The sequence below is a fragment of the Drosophila melanogaster genome, chromosome 2L (assembly GCF_000001215.4).
Source record: "Drosophila melanogaster chromosome 2L".
NCBI classification, from domain to species: Eukaryota; Metazoa; Arthropoda; class Insecta; order Diptera; family Drosophilidae; genus Drosophila; species Drosophila melanogaster.
This window is the reverse complement of record NT_033779.5, coordinates 3,940,771-3,963,178: the sequence shown is the minus strand read 5'-3', so window position 1 is coordinate 3,963,178 and position 22,408 is coordinate 3,940,771. Positions and strand designations below refer to the sequence as shown.

Sequence of the window (22,408 nt, the reverse complement as noted above, 5' to 3'; positions counted from 1 at the left end):
GGTTGATAAATAATTAAGACCCCAAAACACGCTTACAAATCTCTCTTCAATTATTCATTCAACAACTCGGCTTGCTGAGTGTTTCGCGGGCATTAGGGGGTTAAGGTTTAATGAAGCGGCGTGGCAGAAAGTGGAAAATAGAAGGCGTGAAGATGTGAATCCTTTATTAGAAATGAGGTAAACTTATGCAAGAGATAACGTGTTCAAGCCAATGCAATAAAACCATTATTTATAAGTATTAAATAATTTCAGAACACAAAATAAATTACGATCTTAAACATTGTAAATCATTTGCACATAAAAGCTGCAAACAAAAAAGAGATGATAAATTTGTGTCCAATGATACGTACAAATTAAGACAAATAGCATTAAATATAATTTGTATTTTTCTGTAAAATCGCAAAATAATTAATTCACGTTTTTTTATCCACTTTTCATTCATTGGCAACTCGGCATCACTAGCTAGTTGCGAATTCGAATTAGTATTCGATTAGAAGAGATGAATGTTAGAGGTCCTTTCACTTCTCAGCTCATTTATAAAATTTCATCATTTCCATCTGAGCAAAGGAAAGGGGTTAAAAACTTTTTCAATGTTTTCATGTGTTATTTGTATTGCCTTTGGGCTTGTTTGTTAATTGTGGCAACAAAAACAAGAATCATCAACAGGAGTGGAAGTGAAAGAATGCCTAAAGTTGAAGAACATTTTTCAACTTTAGCTTGCATTTGCCAAGTGATTTCATGAAGCGCATAATTACGCAAATTAGCATAAATGAGTGCCAAAGAGACTCCTTGTACAACTTCTATCCACTTGCCACATCTCGACTGAAATTGATAATTTGTAAGAAATAAAAATAATGAAATATGATGTTTCTAAAATATAATGTTTCTAAGACCTGACGTTGTTTCTTCTTTAGCATACAAGTTAAAAAATATATTAGGCAATAGAAGCCAAACAGTAAGTATAAAACATAGTACTATTTTTATTTTAATTTGTAATAAAATTTTTTCAAGTGCTTAAGGTACCGGCTGACTGAGGAAATGCCTAAAAGACTTTTTTATTTCTTGGTTATAAATTATTTTTGCAAATTTTATTCGATGCAAAAAAAGAAATTAAAACTGGCGACGGAGTAAGTTGCAAGGGAGTGCCAAGTGTTTGCCGAGCCGAAAAGCAAAACATTAAAATAACTCGACCCCCTCCGCAGTCATTTAGAACCCTCCTTTTACCAAACCCCACAAGCGAGAGAAAAAGTCATTTCAAATGTTAATGAGCTCGTGTAAATAGACAAACAATGGTGAAGAGGATTGAGACGGGAAGGAGTTTCGCCTGCAAAGTAGTTAAAATTTTTCCAAGTGAAATTTGAAAACCGAAAATGTAGACGGCAGAAAGGGACAAAATACAAAAGAGAGTTGCATTTTATGGCCAGCGCCATCAAATTTGCATGCTAAGCAAGCGAAAGAGACGGCAGCAGCTTAAAAGAAAGGGATGCAGCATTTCAGGAAGTAGAAGCTTCAGTTCAGAAGTGGATTATATACCGAAATCTTGCCCGACAAGAGAATTTAATAACTTGCGAAGATTCTCTTGAGTAAGTTTTCCAAGGAGCTTCTTTCGAAGCCAAAGCGAAATAAAATAAATAGCGCTCAAAGACTTTAACGAGCTGACAATCGCGCAGAATATAATTTTTTAAACAAATATTTAAAAAGATTAAGAAAAACTTAATAATAATAACTAACCTAATAGTGTACTTATAATTGTGGGTGTAATCATTGCATTTTCGCTCCCGATGATTTCCTGATTCCTTCTAAGCACAAATTGTCTGACCAACTCCCGTATGCAAAGCTCTAAAAGCTGAGACAGCCATTTTCAGCTTACCCTTCCCATTTCCCAATCAATCGCCAACCTTCTGGGGGGGGGACACACATAAATCATTAGGGCGGCTGTGGCGTTAATTGTTTGACCAAAGTCCGGGCTCGAGAATCGAAAGGTAATCCATGGGGACGGGAAAGGAGAGGGATGGCCACCGAGGAGGACTCCTGTCAGAGGAACATTATTGATGGGGCCGAGGACAGGACAGCTCGGGCATAAATGATTTGATTTGGACTCTGGCTGTGGCTGTCAATCCAGCTGCTGCTGCATTGAAACAAATTGATTTAATACCAATACTTTCGTTTTCAAAGCAGTTTTCTATGACATTTAAAGAAATAAGAATATATAAGTATTTACTTCTATATAAATAACGTAATACATAGCTAGGCCTTGTAGAAGGCAGTCTTATATATGTATGTTCGATTTCTAAGCAGATTCCAGATATAAAAGCATTATTAGGTAGCTCAAACTTAATACTCAATAAATGGAAGCTCAATAGTCACCAATTAATTATCATAACTTAACTTATGGATTTGTGTTGGTTGCTTATTGCTTTACTTTGCACTCCCTTCCTGACAAGCACACATGGCGTATGCGTAATACTTTTACACCTACCTAACGAATAGTGCGTCAAATGGCCTGTATTCATGAGTGTGTGTGAGTGTTTCGATTGTTGTAATGTTAACATCTCGTAGCACAAAATGTAAGTAAACATACGACATGGTCAAATAGAGGCTCTGGCAACGGATGGTGTTGCTGTCGCATAATTCAATATTCGATGTCAATTGGTAAGTGTGAGTTTGCTTGTCTAATTAAATTGACACATTGACAAGTTCGTGCTTATTAGCCAAGACATAAACAACCAGCGCGTCATGTTTTAGTTTGTTTCCCGATTTGCCTCATATCGCATCGCCTCACTTGCCCCTTCTTGCCACTTGTTAGTTTTGTTTAGTTTATAGATTTGCGTTTATTTATGATACACAAGTTCTCCCTAAAAAAAAATAAGGGGGCGTGGCTGAACACGCAACACACACGTTAATAGGCCACACGCCATAAATCATTAAAGGAACCTGAAATGGGGGGCGGTGGTGCGATGGTCAGCGGTTCACAGGTCACTGTATCAGTATATCAATGCTCCACAACCACCAACACACCAACTTGGAAAACTAAAACAGCAAACTTGGCTCGAATTATTTATATAAAAAATGGCCAAGCCACGTAACGCGTGATTTATTTACTAAACGTGCAACAAGGCGAAAAAAACCTCAGCACAAATTACAAATGCCACGATGGGATACACTGTTAAAAAAAGGCCAAATGAGAATAAATTATATAAAGTATTAAATCTTTAAAATATTAAAAAATCCTAAAACAATTTGCATAGCGAATGGATTTCTAAAACATTTTAGAATATATCGATATATGGCATAATTTGTATTGTTTTTTTTGCCACGTGTATAAAATGCGAATACCAAGGCTATGTCGTAAGATCCTGGGCATTGTCTGAGCGCCTTGTTCATAAATAATTTTTCTAAGCCGCCCCAACATGCACAGCAACATATGTTATGAGTTTTGGCCGTGTTTCTCGTGCTGCGGAGTATCTATGGAACCGTCATATATCTGAATTTTTGTGTGTGCCCGTGTGGGGTGAACCGACAAAAGCATTTGTCACAGTTGAACGCCGTTAACGGTTAACAAGAAAAGAAAAAAAAAACAGCACAAAAATGTCCAAAAGAAGCACCTTAATCAGTTCAGGGAGAGTAAACAGGGAACAAAAGGAGCTGGAGTTTTGCAGGCAGTTTTGTGGTTTTTTCTGGGGGAGAACTCTCTGATTGCCAAACTTTAGCTGATTGAGCGCAAAAAATTCCCTTGCTGGCCAAATAGCCACAAGTAATCAAGCAATCAATCTAACAAATATTTGACTTGTTGAAATGGGAGTTGGGTAATTGAACGAACCAACGCAATAAAACTGATCAAAAACGTTTTTGCGATTTAGCAAAAGTTATGCAAGCTAAAGGATTATGAATATATGTTTACCCAACTAACTTTTTCCATATTTAAAACTTAGTTGTTATCTTGAAGCGAAACTATCTGCACATTAAATTAGACATTTTCACACTAATTACCGTTCTGGCCAATTCAACCCCTTTCCAATTGAAACCCCCTCGAATAAATAGTTGCAATTGCGCGCTCGGCAAGGCAAAATCATCATTTATGGCAGCATCTGTTTGACAATCTGCCCCCGACCACCGTCATTCATTATCTTTCGCTAATTGAGTCATCTGGCAGTGGCTTATCTATCATCTTATTTGTGTGGGCAATTTGGCCAGCGCCTTCCGCTGAATATCGTTTGAGTAATATCGCTGCTGGAACTGCGGGTTATGGCCTTGCCTTCAATCATGTCCCGGAAAATGAGCCTATGCCACACACTCAGCCAAAATATATATACTACATATAGATGTACACACGCATCATGTTGGCCATTATTTATCTTTACTCCTTTTGAGGAAACCTCTGCGTTTTACCCACTCTTTCCACTTTCAACTCGGCATGTTGCTTTCGTATATTTTTTTTTGTATTATTTTTTCCAGTTCCCCACAGTTGTTGTGTATATTTTTGGCACAAATTTCCTTTCCGCTTCCTATGGCGAGTTTTTATGACAGCTACGCGAAAAACAGTTGAGCACCCCAGCAAAAAAAAAAAAAAAAAATATATATGGAAGAAATTGTTGAAAAAATCTAGACAAAAAAATGAGAAAATACCGTTTGAGTCCGCTCGTGCACACAGCTTGAAACAACATTTTCCTTCCCTACCATTAGTTTGGGTTTTGTGTGGGCTTTCGGTTCTTGTTCTTGAGCATTTGCCGGGGGACAACGCACTTCCTGCTTCCAAGAGGCTACAGGGTTCTTGAACTTAGGCCGAGAAGATTTTCCGCACGATTTCAAGTCACTTTGGCTGCCAACCATTAGCAGTTTCTAATTATAAAAGCGAAATAGTTGAAAATGATACCATTTAAAAATATTATATTATAATAAAATTCTATTTAAATGGAATTTCTAAGAAATATTGATGCAACTTTTGTTTTTTGTTTCCCAGCAATTTCATTACGCTGCAGTATTCGCAGTTGCACTTTTTTCTGCGCCCCGTTTGTATTAAGTCTTTTGGCCTATATATTTTTTTTGAAACGCCCGTGTGGTCATGTGTCATTTTGGTCATTTGTTTTAGACAAGCTCCCAGCCGAATAACCCTTCCTCTCCCCCTTTCCCATGACTACCATCTGCAGTGAAGTGCATTCAAACGTAAACGGGCTGCATTGGCCGCAAAACAAAGCGGGCAACAACCAAAAAAATATGGGGGAGAACGGCAGAGTTTCTGGCAAAAAAAAAAGGAAAAAAAAACTAAAAGGCTTTAAAACCTAAAACACTAAAATTGCGGCCGGGGCAAAAGCGGCAAAAAAGTATACCGAAAAAAATAATTGGTTTGTTTTGTGACACATAATTATTTATCTTATAAAAAGGTAAGAAAAAAGCTATGGCTATGTCGTGTATATTACTTATTTGTGCATTACTTAACATGTTTTTTCTTTACTGTTGAGTTTAACTCTTTACCTCAAAGATAATATTATAATTGCATATAATCTATTCCTGCGATTAGCGTGCAATTGACATTCTTCTATTATTTTCCCACGTGCAGCAAACCGAAACCGAAACTCCACTCAAGCTGTGTGCTAAACTTCAGCAAAACTCCGCCCAAAACCCCCCCCCTTTCCAGGCGCTTTCTAGCCCCCTGTTAGCCCCCCTCGCCCCGCCGTCCATTCAGTCAACAAATATGTTCAACATACCAGAGCTTGGTGCTGCCCCATTGTGTTTCTGATCCTGATCACTGCGCTGTGCATTTTAACGCTGGCTCCGCTTTTTTGCGGCTTTGCTCCTCTTTTTTTTTTTTTGGTCGGGGTATGCGGGAATTTGAATGGGCTTGCGACAGTTGGGGGCAGAGGAATTAATTCCTGTTTATTCATGGTGGATTTTGGGGGAGATCGAAGAAACTTTGAATGAAAATAAAGTTGGGAAAGATATGGTTACTGTTTTTGAACGGAGTTAAATACAGAAATCTAGTGGTTGCAATACCTTAACGAAGTGAGTATTAAAGCTAGAGGTTTATAAAAAAGCATATATGTTAAATGCCCCTTCTAAGATTTAAAAAGTCACCTATTAAGTATATTACTTAGTGCCGTCATTTTTTCGACCTTGTTCGCCTCTTTGCTGGCCTTTGTTCCGTCTTCGGTTTGACTTTAAATGAATTTCTATTATTTTTGTGTTTATTTGAGCTTTGTAGTTGTTTCGAGATTTACTCGGTTTTCCCTCACATTTTTCCTCTGCAACTCGGGATTCCTGTTCTTAGCCTCGTCTGCTGCTGTTTTATTCTGGCACTCATTGCTCAGCTTGGTTGTATTTCTTGTTTTTCCCTATTTTCCCCGTTGTTGTTTACTGCTGCACACAACTAAATTGGTATATCCGTTTTTATTAAGCAACATTTCCGGTTTCTCTGGAGCGTTTTGGCTGCACTGTAGCCTCGAAGGAGCTGGCGGAGAAATGTTGGGGGGCTGGAAAAGTAGAGTGAGCCACTCTCAGCCAGTGACAATTTTTCATGCTGTTGTCAGTTTTTCCTTCACGGAAATCTTACCCCTCGCAGTTCGTTAGTTTTCCCCTCGTCATGTGTGGGTTTTCTTGTATTTATCTGTTCTGTTAGTCTGCGCTTTCTATGGGATTTTTTTGCTTTTGCTGCTGCAGAGGAAAAAATGGATCTCATTACGTATACGCATCGTGGCGTGTCACGTAATTTACGCTTGGCTGGCATCGGGCAATTGATTTGTGTTCTACATTGATTGCCCCACTGCCCCCGAGGCTAATATCACTAAATCCCCTCTGGCAATGACTCTCAAACTGGGGCGTACCTTTTGTTTTTTCCTTCAATGGGGTTCATTATAATGCATGCATTCAAATTAAATTTGCTGGAGCCAGCGAAAAAATGCAAGTACAAGAAAAGGTTTCGGGTTCTAAATGCTCAACGCTTATCTGAATGAAAATCCTTAAGGACCTCATAAATATTTACACTGTGAAAATCCAGCCTTGTTACGATTCTAGAGCCGACTTTAAATTACAGGGTACTTGAACTGAATGTTTTGTATATAAGCATTGGAATAATTTTATTTCAAATATAAAGTATGATAAACAAAAATACAAATAATTCTGGCTTGCTATTGTTACGCTCTGTGCACAGATGTGTGAATAAAATTCGAGCCCTTTTCGTGTGGTCAAAAATGTTTAGCCACATTTAAACTTGTGCTAACCCAGTCTCTCGGTCTCGTTTTCTATCCCTCTGGGGCTGTGTCAAGGCGCAAGATAGTTTCAAAAGTGATTTGGGTACACTTTCGGGATTTGGTTTTTGCCCGCCTGGTTTGCCCTTGTGTTTTCCCATCCCTTTTTCTGGTCAACGGCATATTAAATTAAAGCGTCTGGTCGTTGTCCCTTTTTTTTTCTGGCTGTCCTCGGCCCAAGTGTCAGTTGCAAGTATCAAAGGTGCTTCTGTTTTTAAATTATCCTCTGACCAACAAAAACATGACAACAAATTTGTGTGAATATGCGTTTCTATCTTTTCCCAGATAAGAGTCCTTGTCTGTCCGGGTCGCTCAAAAATATGGAACAGGGCAAATTATGCAGAAAACGGAAAATATGAAAATAAAGACAAGGGTCGAGGGAGCCAACTGAAATGCTCGCTTGTAAAGTGAATCTGTTAAGAGATTATTCTAATGGAAAACTCATAATAAATACCGGGGGTGTGAGCCAAACGGGGATGAGAAGTGGAGAATTCTTTGGGATTAAATGTAACGGAGTTAAATGCTAAATGGTTGAATGTTTTGAAAAGCAATAAAGTGAAAATAAAAAGAAAAATATTCACTTGAATAGGTAAATGAAATTGAAGAAGAGCAAGCTAATTAAAAGTAGAATTCGGTAAGGGCTTATAAAGCATTTAACAAATATAGGATTATGGTTTAAAATAATGATTTTAAGAAAGAATATGGTTTCATTTTAAATTCCCCACGAATTATAATAAAACTTAAGCATTTAAGCACAATTTTTCTTAGTGGATAGTTTAAACGTAGATAAGTTTGTCATTTCATTGCGATTTTAATTAACTTAACATATTTGAAACCAACTAATTTAGTAAACTCAAAAGTGCTGCTTTGATTTTTAGGGCACTCGAGGTTGTCAAACAAAATGCAACAAAGAAAATGCTCAATTAGTCGCGCTCTCTCCGCCAAAATGAGAATTTTCCAGCTACGGAAATGGACAGCACACACACACACATACACATGCAAAATGGCCTAATTAAAAAGCATAATTTAATTAAGAGGCGTCAGCTGGCCGAGTTTGCTGGTGCTTGACAAAAACAGAAAGCGGCGCCGAGTGCAGGCCAAAACTTCTGCCATATGCCGCAAAACAAGAACTCAAAATCCGTACAGCAGAGGTCAAGAAAATAGCAAGCAAGAGATGGCGTGTTGAAGCAATTTAAACATAAAAATTTGATGAATATATGATTTGTTATATTGTATAGCCAGCTTAAACTATTTAAAATGTACTATTTTGGCTGCCCTCATTGTATGACCCTCTCTTTCTTTGCGCATCGTTCTGCCTCTTTCGCCAGCCTGTAAATGCAATCATAAATTTTGCGGCAAGTGCAGCTACAGCTGCAGGTTCATGTTCGAATATTGCGCTGCACAAAACATGACAAACATTCGGCATGAGTGCCTCTGCATGCAACATGACGAATATTTAGCATTATTTAATTTACAGCAAATTAAGTTTAACGTTTTACAACTTAACCGCATGATTTATGCAGTTCGTCCCACTCAATCACGCCAGCCTTTTGACAATTGTCGAACAAATTATGCCAAATTAAATGCCCGGTAAAATGCTGAAAATGTTGTAGAAAGTGCAGTAAGTGCTGGCAGAGGCAAAGGACAATTGAAATGGACTCTCGAAATTGCATTATGCAGGGAATTGAGGTCAAGAGTCGGCAAAAGCAAGTAGATAGTCATCGGAGATGCTTAGATACTTTTCCACAAAACAAATTTTAAAAATACAGAAATATAAGTTTACTTTTAAGTTTTGAGTGATAAATTATTTTTAGTCAATCGATATATTACATTTGAATTGATTTTAAGACTCGCATTTTTAAAAAGCACAATATCCTATCCGATCTTTAAGTTAAGTTCCAAAATAGCAATCGATCGGAATCACCAGCAAAATAATCTCGATAAGGTCGTTTGTCTAACTAACTAAGGCCATTGCATCTCTGCTCACCGACCTCATTAATTTGCGACACCTCGGAATTCCGTGTTCCGTATCTGCACACCGATATCTTTGCCCAGCAAACTGCATTTGCATTCTGAGCTACCCAAGCGGACCACTTTGGTCCACAGATACTCGCACGAGAAGGATGTGTGTGGTAACCACAGGCATATTCTCGAGCAGATTCTTGCGTTCTGTTGGGCCCGTTAACCCCCTGAGTTCGCATAACACTCGGACACACAGTTCGGTCCATCTGTGCGTGCCTTATTGACTCGGCTTGGCTTTCAACGCAACTGAGCCGCAAAGTCAATTCTGTGAATGAATCCACAGTCTCTTAGCCAGCGGATATGAAGATGGACAAGGAGACACAAAACGGGGACTTGTACACTTGGAAAATATATTTAGAAATTTGTTTTCAATAAGTTTGTAGCTTGGTGAAATTTTTTTAATTTTTAGTTTTAGTTTAGATTTAGTCTTAGTTTTGTAAACTTAATCAAAAAACAAATATATAAATAAATTAGATCTGATGTTCTAGCAGTGCACGACAGGGGCGTAGGCCTCCCCATTGCTTGCAGCATAAATGAAGTTCTAGTCGCAATGTGACGTTGATTTTTCATTTCAATTTTCTTGCCATTCGAGTTCTCCTTCCCATTTTCCCAGTCCCCCATTTTCGACCCGCACCGTTCATTGTCATCCCCATTCTGAAAATGTTTACTTTGCACTGGTCGCATATAAAACGGGGACCCGACTGCTTGACAGTCAGTCATGGGATCCGAGTGTTTTAGTATTGGTATGGGGGATATGTCATCGCAAAGACCCCTCCTGCTCTTTATATACATATATATATATATATATATATATGTATATGTGTGGGTTTTTGTTTGCTCGGTTGGCTTTAACTGTTGTTGATACGGTTTCCGTTTGTCTAAAGCTCCGTGCGGCACTTAAGTGAACTTTAAACACTTTTATTAATGGCATATTATGTAATATACGTGCCCTGGCTGCCGCGGCTTTTTACCCACTCCCCATGCGTCTCATTTTAAGTGGATAGGCAACTTTTGCCAACATTACTAGCTGCAAATGTTTTAATTAAAGTGAAATTGGGTATTCTGAGTGGCACACAAGTCCTTACATCTTTCCTTCCCTTACCCGTTACCCCCTTAGCTTACCGTTTTCCAGGCTACCCTTTTTCCGCCCCCGTCCCCATTTTCCAACCAAATCCGCTGCAATCCCAACTGGCAGCGATTTAGCCAGATGTTACGCATACGCAGCGTAAAACTTTACCCATGCCCACCAGCCATAAGCCATGAAGATGTGGAAACCATATTTCCATTTCGGGCACATTAGCTGCGCAAAAATATTCAAGTGGCACAGTGAATACTATTTCTGCGTACATTCATTTATAATCGACATTTAAGTAATCAAAATATTAAATATGAACAGATTTTAGTTTGTACAAAGCAACTAAATCAATTTCTTTAAAAACAAAGATGTATGTATAAGTAGCCCTGTATAAGTAGCCCAGAGGATTTACAGTATAGATCCTCTGACCGTAATCCCTGCACATAATCCCGCTAAAAGCATCGCCGGTTTTATAATTCCAGATCCCCGGCGGTTGATGTAATTGCCTCTACTCAGCCTCCACTTTTCCACCGCCCATTTCCGGTTTGCCACTCAGCGTCGTCCATCGCTTAGTCATCAGCCAGATTTCCCGCATTTCCCACTCCCGTATAGTTCCAGTTTCCAACAATTTCCCCCAGAGTCGGCGACGGCTAAGCAAATACTTGGCACTGGCTACATTACGCATACGCAACGTTTGCAGTTAATTTGCAAATGTTTCACATGCCGACTTCTTAATGAGTTGTCTCACCGGCTGTGGCCATCAAATGGCTCGCAAAACGAGGACGAAGGGGTAAAAGAATTCATTACGGATCTTCAGTTGCTTGTTTGCCTTTCGATTGACTGACGATTGTTCATCGAACGAACGGATTGCAATCGCTTGTTATGCATTATGTGCGGCAAATATTTGTCACAAAAGAAGGCCGCCTTGTTGCGAGACCACTGAGGAAAACAAGAACTCGAAAAAAAAACCTTTTTATTAAAAAATTATTTAAAGTTTTCAAACTTAAAAAAGTTTGTTTTCATTGCACTCAAGTTGTAAGCAATATTACCATGCAAAAGCTAAGATGATGCAGCTTACTTACTAATTTTTCCAAGTGTATGCGCTTGGCAAGCAGTTCGTGTTGCACTTGCAGCTGCAATGTCTTGTTAAGCGTATGAACTGCCACATATGGTGCAGCAAAGGCAAACACTCTGGATATGGGATGGCATATCCCTTATGCGAGTTCTTATCCCAGCCGACAAAGGATCCTCCCAGTTGCTTTGAGAGCACCACTAAAGACTTATGGCATTAGAGCACAGTAGCAAAAGCAACCGCAACAACTTAGCGCATGTCAGCAACACATTACACGGAACACAGAGCCATAAACTTGAGTTTATGGCCAGAGTTGGAGGAAACAAGTTGCTTTGCAACGGGGGGATAACGCAAAGTACGTCTATAACAATTCTAAAGGCACCTCAAACTGTATCAGTTGTGTTCGTCCAAGAAAGCAACGATTATTTTGAAATATTAAAAATTAAAAATATTGGAACTGGACCAAATCCATTGGTGTTTTTTATTTTTAATTTTTTAGATAGAAGCCACAGCTTACTAGGTCACTAGAGTAATTGTTTTTTAGTGAGTGTAACACCTGATTTTCCGCAAATGCATTAGAAAAGGAAACCCTTTAAGTGCCTTGCAATTGCAAGTCCAAAGTTGCCCAGCTTCCAAATAAGTTAGGCCAAAGTTAATCCCCCTTCAAGTCCAAAGCTACGCCACTGACCCAGGAATCTCTCACATATACACGTGCAGTTGATTTTCAGCCAGCAATTGCTATTGTTGTAATTGTTATGAGTAAGAATAAGAAGTAGGAGCGTGGGGTATATGGGGCTGTTCAGCAACTCCTAGGTTAAAAAGTAATATATTTTACAACAACAATGGCAGGAGGCGAGACTACATATTATATTTATATGCCACACACACACACACACACACACACTTACAAAACACATAAGAAAAACAACAATGGCTGATGTTAAGAGCAGGAATTCACATTAAGCTGAAAGAAAAGCAACAACTGGTCAGGGAAAATTGAAGAGAGAGTTGGGGATAGGAAAATCCTAGCGTTGTCTCAGCAACAACCATGGCAAAGCCACAAGTAAACGAGAGAAGAAGAAAACAGCTTGTTTTAAGTGTAACACACCCGCCCACATTAGTTGCATTTTGCTGGAGAAAAACGTAGCTCCATCTCATCCCAACGCTTTTCATTTTGTCGGCGTTGTAGCATGAAATCTGTTTTAAAAACTCCAGACATCACACACAGTGCCCGAAATGCCATAATTCTTGTCTACGCACAACAGTCTGCCTCACTTTGTGCGAAATAAATAATTACAAACAAGTCAAGCAGACACCGCCAGAAAATGATGTACAAGTGTTAGATGTTTCATGGCTTAAAAAAAAGGGAACGCGGTGGGAAATGTTGGGGGAAGGTTATGTGCAGGATACTCAAATTGCTGCTGCGGAAGTTGTAGCCAAAGTGCAACACTTCGGTTGATTATGCCGTCCTCTCAAAGCCATAAGTACATTAAATAGAACCATGATGTGCTTCATTCCGCGATATGATATTAAATACTTAGTTATGTGATAGGAAAGGATGCATACTTAAATGCGAGATAAAAACTGATCTTAAAGTATAAACCATATATTGACTAATTGCTAACTTTCGAGCATTTTAGCTTCGTTTACAATAGATACTTCTTTAACCCTCTGATGCCATTTGTGTTTATAAAGATGACGCGTCGTCAACCTCAAACAAAGTCCAACTCAACGTAAGCAAAACGAAGGGAAAGCCACAGCCACAAAAACTAAAAAACTAAACAAAATAAAAAACTATAGTGTAAAGTGAAAAAGTTTCATTTTTTTACGAGTATGTGAAAAGTTTTTGTTGTTTGCTTTGCGTTTGTTTGGGTTGCATTTGGCCAGACTTGACTTCTGCTCTGGCATCTTTTTGGCCCAAACGAACTCTGCCTTTATTTTGCCGAATTACATGCGCCGCAAAAAACGTACTTTTCCAAACAATGAATAATCAGGAGAATTGAGTTAAATTCTCTGATGCATTTAGCAGAACCAAATTATACCTTAACAGAAATAGACTACTACTAAGTAATTAATCAAGCATAAGAAAATCATTTTAAATTCATTTTTTTCTAAGTGCAGTGTGCACTTGCATTTATGAATGTTTAAGCATTTTGAGTCGGGCTTTACCCATCTGAACTGAATGGAGATAAAGTTTTCGGTCCTCAGTTCTCCAGCGTACAATTGAAAAATTCATAAAGCGAGTAGGAAAAGTGAGACGATGGAAAACTTTACCGAAACTCTAATGATGGCTAATTATTACAAAATACACACACACACACATATGGGCCGGAATAAGTTTTCCCGCTGCGAGTGAAAACTTTCGTATGCAAACAAAGTTAATTTACATTTTAAAATCCATCAGATTGCAAAAGCTTGTTTAAATAATTGCAAAATACATTTCAGCCTTAAAGCAAAAAAAAAAAAAGCCAGCTGAAAGAAAAGCTTGAAAAAACACATTTTATAGAGTTTTTCCTCGAGCTCTGGCCAAAAAATTGTATTTTTCTTTTGACTCACTCATGGTAATTTAACCACCTCCCCCGCTTTCAGATCACCGAAATCAACTTATATGCAGTAAATGAAATCTATATGCATATGCATTTCATGCTTTTGTATGCTCAAGGAGGGCGGAGTGGGCGTGGTCATGCTAATTGATGGCCCTCGAGGGACAAGCTCTGCGCTCATTCATAATTATTTGCTGGGAAATATGTAAATCGGTAGCCAAAACAAATGTTAAACACGATACCCAGTCAGCTTTTCAGTCCATTCCTCGATATTCTGTTTACTTTGCTGAGCTTTCAAATTACCTGCGTTGATCCAACATGTTTTTTTTTTCACTCAGCTTAATTTGATATCGGTTGCAACTAACATTGATTAGAAGATGAATGTACCATACCCCACGGCAAAACGATGAACATCACTGTACTCAAATTTTTAAGTGGGCAGATGCACTGTTTTCATAACCAGAAAGTGAGAAAAGCTTAAGTTGGACCATACAAGCGAATATGCAACTCAATTACATAATCTGCGTCATGAATAACACGAGTTAAATATGCCACATCACATATCAGAAAAGTATTTTGTGAAAAATACCAACTTAAAGCAAACAAATGCCGACATCCCTGTTTTCCTGAATATTCCAAACTTTTTTTTGTGTTGCCAACTGTTAATTACAATAGCAGGAAGGGCCAAAAGTTTCTACATGATCGAGCTAAAAAAAAGAAAAGAGGAGAAAAGCGAGGCAGCAGCTGGCGAAAAAAAAACGTAGCATACATTTGAGCGTTCGGGGCAATCGAAAATGCAGCCGCAGTGCATTGAGTTGTTTGCATTTTGTACTATGCGTTTTATACACCAAAAATCTGAACACAATAAAGCTGTTGCTTCGTTTAAATATATAGCTTTATCGTAGAAACCCAGTGTAGCAATGTGGGGTGAAATGGGAGAACATTTTCCACAGACTTACATGTATGGATGGGCAGATGCACAAAAAACAGATTTGCTTCAACAAAATACATGAAAATTGAGCGGAGTGGAAAAACAAGGAAAGCGGAGAATATAAAAAGCAGAAGCACACAAAAAACTAAAATTCAGGCAGACAAATTAAAACTAAGCGCTGCATGTGCAAACAACCGCCCCACCAACCCAAACCCATTTTCCGACCAGCACTCGACCCAATGGCGTCCACTCGACCATTTGCTCCATTTAGCTGAATACACACTCGAAAAAAAAGGGAAAACTGCCCAAACTAAACTGCGTGCTTAGTTTTATTTGACCGGTGCTGCTAAAACTGTAAAGCGACCACAAGTAAAAGCTCCAAAGTTTCACTTCCCGCGTACCAAAAATGTGTAAAAACAAATAAAACGAACAACCAATTGCAGCCGGCGAAATTTGATTGGAATTGTTTTCAGAAAACTTATTTTGGAAATTTAGCACCATCAATTATGTGAAAATACTTTCGAGCTTATGAAAAACGCGGAAATTCTCATGTTGAAATTTTATTGAACGCCCACAAAAAGTCTTCGTATGCAATATAAATTACTTTTTTGGTACTATATGCCTGCAATAAATTTTATCTCGATTATTTCCGGTTAATTTGGTTCAGTCAGAGATAAAAAATTTTGGAATAATATGCCATGGATGCGAATTAAATTTTTTTACATTAATGGAATATTTTTATGAATGAAATATACGATTAAAATATGCAATGCTTGGAACTTAAATTCAATTAAAATAATTTAATTTCCGATCGATGAAGTTAAAGTTAAAAATAACTTTTGCTTCTATATTATCAACTAAATAAAATAGAATTTCTAAGCGGACTTTATGGGTAAATAATCCTCCAATTTGTGTGGAAATTCTTTTCGGGAACACAAACCAATTTGGATGCAGTTCTTCCACCGCCTGGCCATTGTGTTATGGTTGGCGTGGCATGTGAATTATTCATTTTTGTGGTATAGATTTACAATTTCTACGAGCTCCTACAAATACCATTCTATTTTTTTTTTTTTTTTTTTTTTGTCTTTATTTTTTCTGGCAATGTTGATTCTTTTATTTTTGCTGCATATACCAATGCTTCAGCTCTGTGATGGTATTGATTTTCGTTTTTGCTCTGCTGCGTTAATAATAGTGAAACAAAATAAATCAAATCAGTTTAGCAGCAAGGATATATCAATGTTGTTATATGAATTTGTGTTGGATTTCGACGGGTTCGCTCTTAATTAAATGTATGCAGGCTGAAATTTGCACAAGGTAATTGAATTGCCGCTGCCAGTTATCCGGAAATAAATGGTGTATGCCTAGACTGGAAGAAACCATTGTACAAAATATTTTGTAATGTTTCGAAAACATTTAAGATTTCGAGATTTTAATTACTCAGATGTGCCATTTAGTACTTAATAACCAGTCATATTTTAACAGTATAAGAGTACCATTAAATGATTTATTAGCATATATATTTTTGCACTCTTTTGAATTTATTTAGCCGTTTTTGCGTGGTGTATTCAAGCTTGTGTATCATTCTGTGTCGTTGCAGGTCAACTTTGGCTCTCGATTGGCCTGATCTCCGGGGACGATTCGCTGGACACGCGTGAGGGCGTCGATCTGGTGCTCAAGTGCCGCTTCACCGAGCATTACGACTCGACCGACTTCACCTTCTACTGGGCGCGATGGACCTGCTGCCCCACATTGTTCGAGAACGTGGCCATTGGCGATGTGCAGCTCAACTCGAATTATCGGTAAGTTTGTGCAATGGGCCGATAAATCACGGACACAGGCCTGGCCTCATAAATTCCGCGCTGATGGCTGATGGCTGATTGCTGCTGCCTGATGCCTGATGCCTGATGCCTGATGCCCGATGGCTGATGGCTGTCAATGAGGCAGCCGGGAACGTCGAGGGCTAAGGACATTTATTTAATTGCTGTCCAGGGCAGGATTGTTTTCCCTCGCGATAAAAGATGAAGGATGCGCCACCCAAGTCTCGGGCCTTCGACTGTTAAATTTATTAAAATTGCCAACGACAACGTCATCGATGCCATTGTACATCATTAAATGTTCATCTGGCTGGCGATAATTCATTGCCAACAAGTTGATGGCTCCCCCTTTTTATCCCTTCGTGTATCCTTTTCGTGCCTTTCGGCCATCTGGCGCATCTGTTGACCCATGATCTAGGCTGGTTGGCGAAAATTGTTGCTATACAATGGCAGGATATCGGAGACAAAAGATGAAAACTTATTACGAAAGTTGTAACTTTGCTAATGGGAACATGGAAAATCATTAAACGTTTATTGAAGTTCTGTGAACAATGCTTGTACTGATTATAAATATTTTGAACGAAAATACGCATACAAAAAGCGCAGCGACTTTGTACACAACCGGATGGTGATTGTATTTGGTTACTGGTAACACATTGCGTATACGCAATCTATGAAATATAAATACAAATCTGAAAAGCAGAAAGCGCGTCCGAAACTTTTCGAACCGTTCAAATAAAATAAGTTGAATACTTCTCAGAGACCTGCAGGCATATTTATTTATTAATCATAATAATCATTTTCCATAGCATTTTGAGCGTGAATAAACAACAACAAAACAGAGGCAAAAACACAACAAAAATAATAATAAAAGATGAAGGGAGTGGGAAAAGAACATTCAATGCGGCGTATGCTGCAAATCGTTTGGAAAATTTCAACAGGCCATTCAAAATACATGCCAGACAAAGAGCCCATCACAACGTTAAGAGGAGCGGGGCGGGGCGTTGAAGTAGGCGTGGCCGAGGGGCGGAGACCACCAGACGACAAGCATAATAAATAAATGATCCAACAGATACATGCACTGCATGTTTCCGCTAAGTAGCAGCAGCCACAGAAACATGCAAATGCCAAAAACGTGTAAGCAGCAAAATGAAACAGAACAGAACAGAACAGAAGAGCCGAAAATGAAATAAGAATTATTATAACACAATTTTGCTAATCGCCCGTTAAACCATTTGTTTGATTTATGTGGCTCTGGGATTTCGACTAATGGTGCAAAACAGGATGTAGCAGACAAATATTTTAAATAAGGGAGGAGGTGAATTCGAAATGTGGGTATATCTTTCAGAGAAATCAAAGAATGGGTACATTTCGTAGATTTGCAACATTCGTATTCGAAAATCTGCTAAGTCCCATAAAGTGTTAATTATGTAAAAAAAAAGGTAAGTATATAAAAATCCACAATATTTTGCCAGCTTTAAAGTAGTATTCTTCAGTAAATGTAAACGATTTAAAAGGAAATCCCTCCAAACTGCCCATTATACTATATACTCACTCAAAAGCAAAGGAAAATTCTCGGGTTTTCAACTCAAGTTCTAGTTGTTGAAAGGCCATCAGATTTCTTTCTTCCCTGCTGCTTTTTTTTTTTTGTACAGCCATACATTTAGTCATTGACAGGAGGCGGTGCACAAAAGGCAATTGTGATCCTTAAAAGGCGTGACCGGCAGGAGCAGAAATCCTTACAATTTTTTATGCCCACAGCTTGCACTGTAGAGATGAATGGGTAAAAAGTAGTGAAAAAGAAGGTTTGCCTGTTTTTCATTGACATCGAAACAAAAGGCTAATTGGGATGTTAGACAAAAGGCGCTGCAACTCTGGCCGATTTTTTCCAAGGTTTTCCCTTCTCTCAAAAATAAAAGATGGAAAAATGCCTTTCCGAACACAACAGCAGCAGTGGCAGCCAAAAAGATAAATTGTTTTTTAAATGAATTCAATAAAGCGTGCCATAACAAAATACCAAATACGAAATACGAAACACAAAAGGCTGTCGACTTTCGGGAGATTTGAACATAAAACGCCTATACAGTCGGCATGGCTTATTTGCATTTCAATTTGCATAAGTGGAGAGAGCTTCAACATACCCACATAAATGTATAGAAATATATATATATATATATATTTCCATATCTCCGATATATGTCGCAATGGGCTGGAAACAACACACGTGTTGCCGTTTCCAGAGCCCAAAAGTCAGCATTTGATCTGCGCATTTTGATGTATGTCTGCTGCCAAGGTAAAGGTTAAACGTTGACCCGCATAAAAAGGCAAACATCCCGGGAAAACTTGGTAGCCTAGGACCATCCATTGATAACAACAAGCTACGTTTGCATAAATAGCAGAAATTATTGCCCCACATCCATCACCCAAAATGCGAAATGTGTCAGCTGAGTCGCAGCCCACATTAATAAATACAAGATATACATATACAAACAAATAATAGCACAACTTGGCTGGGAATAACCGAATGTATGAAATATTTCCTGAACCTATAAAGTTTTTAAGTAAGCTGATTTGTTCAATTATTTTAACTAATGATTAGCTATTTAAATTCATACATTCATATATATACATCCTTGTTTTTATTAGCCAAGTAAATTTACTTCTGCGTAGCTCAAAAATATAATAAAACTATTGATTGCAAGGGGCAAAAGCCTATTAGCTTTTTAAATCAATACCGCAATACCAAAAACATTTTAAGCCATTTCAGGCTCTCGATTCCTTTTAACCCGTGGGAGTATCAAAAACGGCACAGGGACCACAACAAAGACTCATGGGGCTGTGGCAAATCAAAATTAAAAATCGATAGACAGCATGAGTTTCATATTAAATTTCTTTTAGCACAATTGAAAAATGCCTCCTACTGATGTTCCGGATGCTTCCATTTTTTTTTGTCATTCTGCTTTTATTTTTATTTTGCATTTTGTATTTTATTCTGTGCTGTGTATTTTGCTATCTGTTCAGTGAAAAGCAAATTTTTTTTGATTGTTTTGCACGCTCCACCAGCGAAATGTTTGCGGCACTTGAACAACAAGGGGCGACCATCACGCAAAATTCCAATATCATTCAACAAACAGGCAGCTGCGCAAATAAAATGCGGGTTTGGGCCACATCCGAGGTTGTTAAGGTCATCAAAATGACAATTTTCGGTGGGGGGAACCGCAAAAGATAAGAGCGATGTATCGGACGATGGTCAAACAGTCGGAAAACGAACCAATCCCAATCCCAAGACCAAGCCCAAGCCCGATTTCGATTCAAACAATCCATCACCGAGTCTCTTGGATGTGAAACAGGGCAATTGTGAAATTTGATTGATTCGCTAAACTTATTGGAAATTAGCTGGTCAAGTGGTTAGTTGGCCAAGAAGAGGCTGACTTGACTTTTCAATATACGTTTATATGTTTCACTGTAAGACTAACAGCCTCATTTGTCAATACATTATTGATGAGAATTTAGTGTGGCATAAGGAAGAAAGTGTTAATTCCAATGAATATACAGCAGTTGAAGTTCTTGGAACAGAAATATTTTACGTTCCTTGCCAAAATAAATATAGGCTGATAGCAATCTCTTTTGAAACGCCAATAAATCAATACCGAAACAATCCCCAATTAATCTGCGGCCCAAATGCGGTTCGCAGCCGTCAAGAGCTGTCCAAAAACTGACCAAATTTCGACCAACTTGATTTCGATATATCAAAAGCCCCCTTTCAACGAGGGCATTTAATGATTTCCACTTTGCGCGGCGCATTAAATGACTTTACGACCTAGGACACAGATTTCGCAGATTTGCCCTATGGAATGCGCAAACCCCAAAAGGGGCTTAGTCCGCTCCATTTTGCCATGCCCCTGTTGATCCAGAAGCGGTTTTGTCCCCTCAACCCGACACATTTGCACATTTGCCAGCAATGTTTTGTTGTTTCGGTGCTCGTGGCGTTGCGTAAATTAATTTCAGTCGCTAAGCGTAATTTAAAGTTAGCTTAAGCCGGCAGACATATACATACCACACACACTCGTACACGCAGAGAAACTGTATGCTTAATTCTAAAGAATTATTTGTAGGTAAGTTAGGTTAATAGAATAATAATAATAACCAACCAATAACCAACACTTACTGTGCATAGTTCAGATATATGAGTACGCCTTGCGTGAAATTTTTCCCAGTGTACGCACACACTTTCGCAGCATAAACAAGAGTCACAGCAAACGGTCTTAAACTCGTCGCCGCCCCATGCAAATACGCACATGCTGTGGCCGCCCGGCCAAAGGGAGAAGTTCTGGGATACCTGGAAAAGGAAAGGAATGCCCAGGCAAGGCATGGCCAGAGGAAAACCGTCGAAAACGAGGGGAAAATGTGAAGGGTGGTCTGGACGGCGGAACAGAAGGTGTCCGACCGCCCGCCGGCCATGTGAAGTTCATAAAGCTACGGGGCAAACCGAAAACCGAAAAGAGAAACCGGGGCGAGAGAGCCGCCGCCGGAAGTTGTCCGCCGTACGAAGTGCGACTTGTCAACGTGTACTTCCGGCCGCCATTCTTCGCCGCAATAACCGCACAAATGTAGGGGGATGTGATGGGGTGTGGCTGGGGGCAGAAACGCAGGAGCCGTGGCCATGACACACAGGAAGCAGTTGGCCCGCTCTTCGCTTCCGTCTGAGTCGCCAAACTTTATGAATAATTCAGTTAAAAGGCCTTTTTTTTATTGCCAGCATTGTTGTCATTCGCTAGCTCACACTTGGCCGGATCGAGTTTAAAGCCTCACAAGTGCCACTTATTAAATTAAATTATGGAATTTGCTACATTGGTAACTGTCAAGTATATGCAGAAAACATAAAATTTGTTGAGTTAGGGAAAGCTTAGTTTCCGATTTAAATTCCGATTTATGATACGAGTACCTCAAATCAAACAAACATCTAAATAGACCTTAAGTCAGAGCAATTAATGTTGTAAATATTTACTGTTAATTGTCAAATAGTTTGACAGTATATGCAGTAAAAAGCCTTATCCATCATATTACGCATACGCCGCGTATTGCACTGGGTGATGGCGTGGGAAGAGACAGCGGGTAAAGTTGATGTTGCTAAATTTGTTGTTTATTATTTGCTCGCTGTTATTGTTGCCAAGTCGTCGACAATGTTGCCGGAGGCAGAATCTGAATCAGAATCAAAATCAGAAGCGAGCATCCTTTGGATGGCCCTGTCTGTGGCGCTGTTGTTTCGGCGATGTTTCGACGTAAGTGATTTGGAAACACCTGCTTTACATGTTGCCTGGTACGCGACTACACCTTCCCCCAGCAGTTTTAGCCACCCACTTTTGTGTCGACATTTATTAAGGTTGTTTTGTGGCTGCCATAATACAGTTTAGATGGTGAGCGACAACCCAGAAGGGAAGCCATTAACATCCTTGCCATGTCTTGTCTCCATCTTCCCGAACACCTCGCTTTGCTTCCTTGGCAGCCGTTGCATAAACCCATAAACTTTGTCAACTAACATAAATTTGATGTAATAATTTTTCTAATCAGAAAGTGAACGTGCGACGCCACGGCAAGGTGTGGTAACTTAAATTTTAAAATTCAGGAAAAATATCTTAAAAAAAAATAAAATTAGAAATATTTGTAGAGCTGAAGAAGGGTTTCTTGGTTTTTTGTACTTTTTCGTACT

The 22,408-nt window shown here is 38.9% G+C and overlaps 1 protein-coding gene across 3 annotated transcripts in view; it reads left to right on the top strand.

Annotated features, from left to right (window-relative positions):
• The window catches only part of fred (friend of echinoid), an 88,786-nt gene that overhangs the window by 28,535 nt on the left and 37,843 nt on the right, over positions 1 to 22,408 (top strand). For all 3 annotated transcript variants that reach the window (NM_001258937.2, NM_164569.4, NM_134968.4), the window contains exon 3: positions 16,482 to 16,683. In NM_001258937.2, coding sequence (NP_001245866.1) covers positions 16,482 to 16,683 — 202 coding nt within the window. The remainder of the gene's footprint in view (positions 1 to 16,481; positions 16,684 to 22,408) is intronic.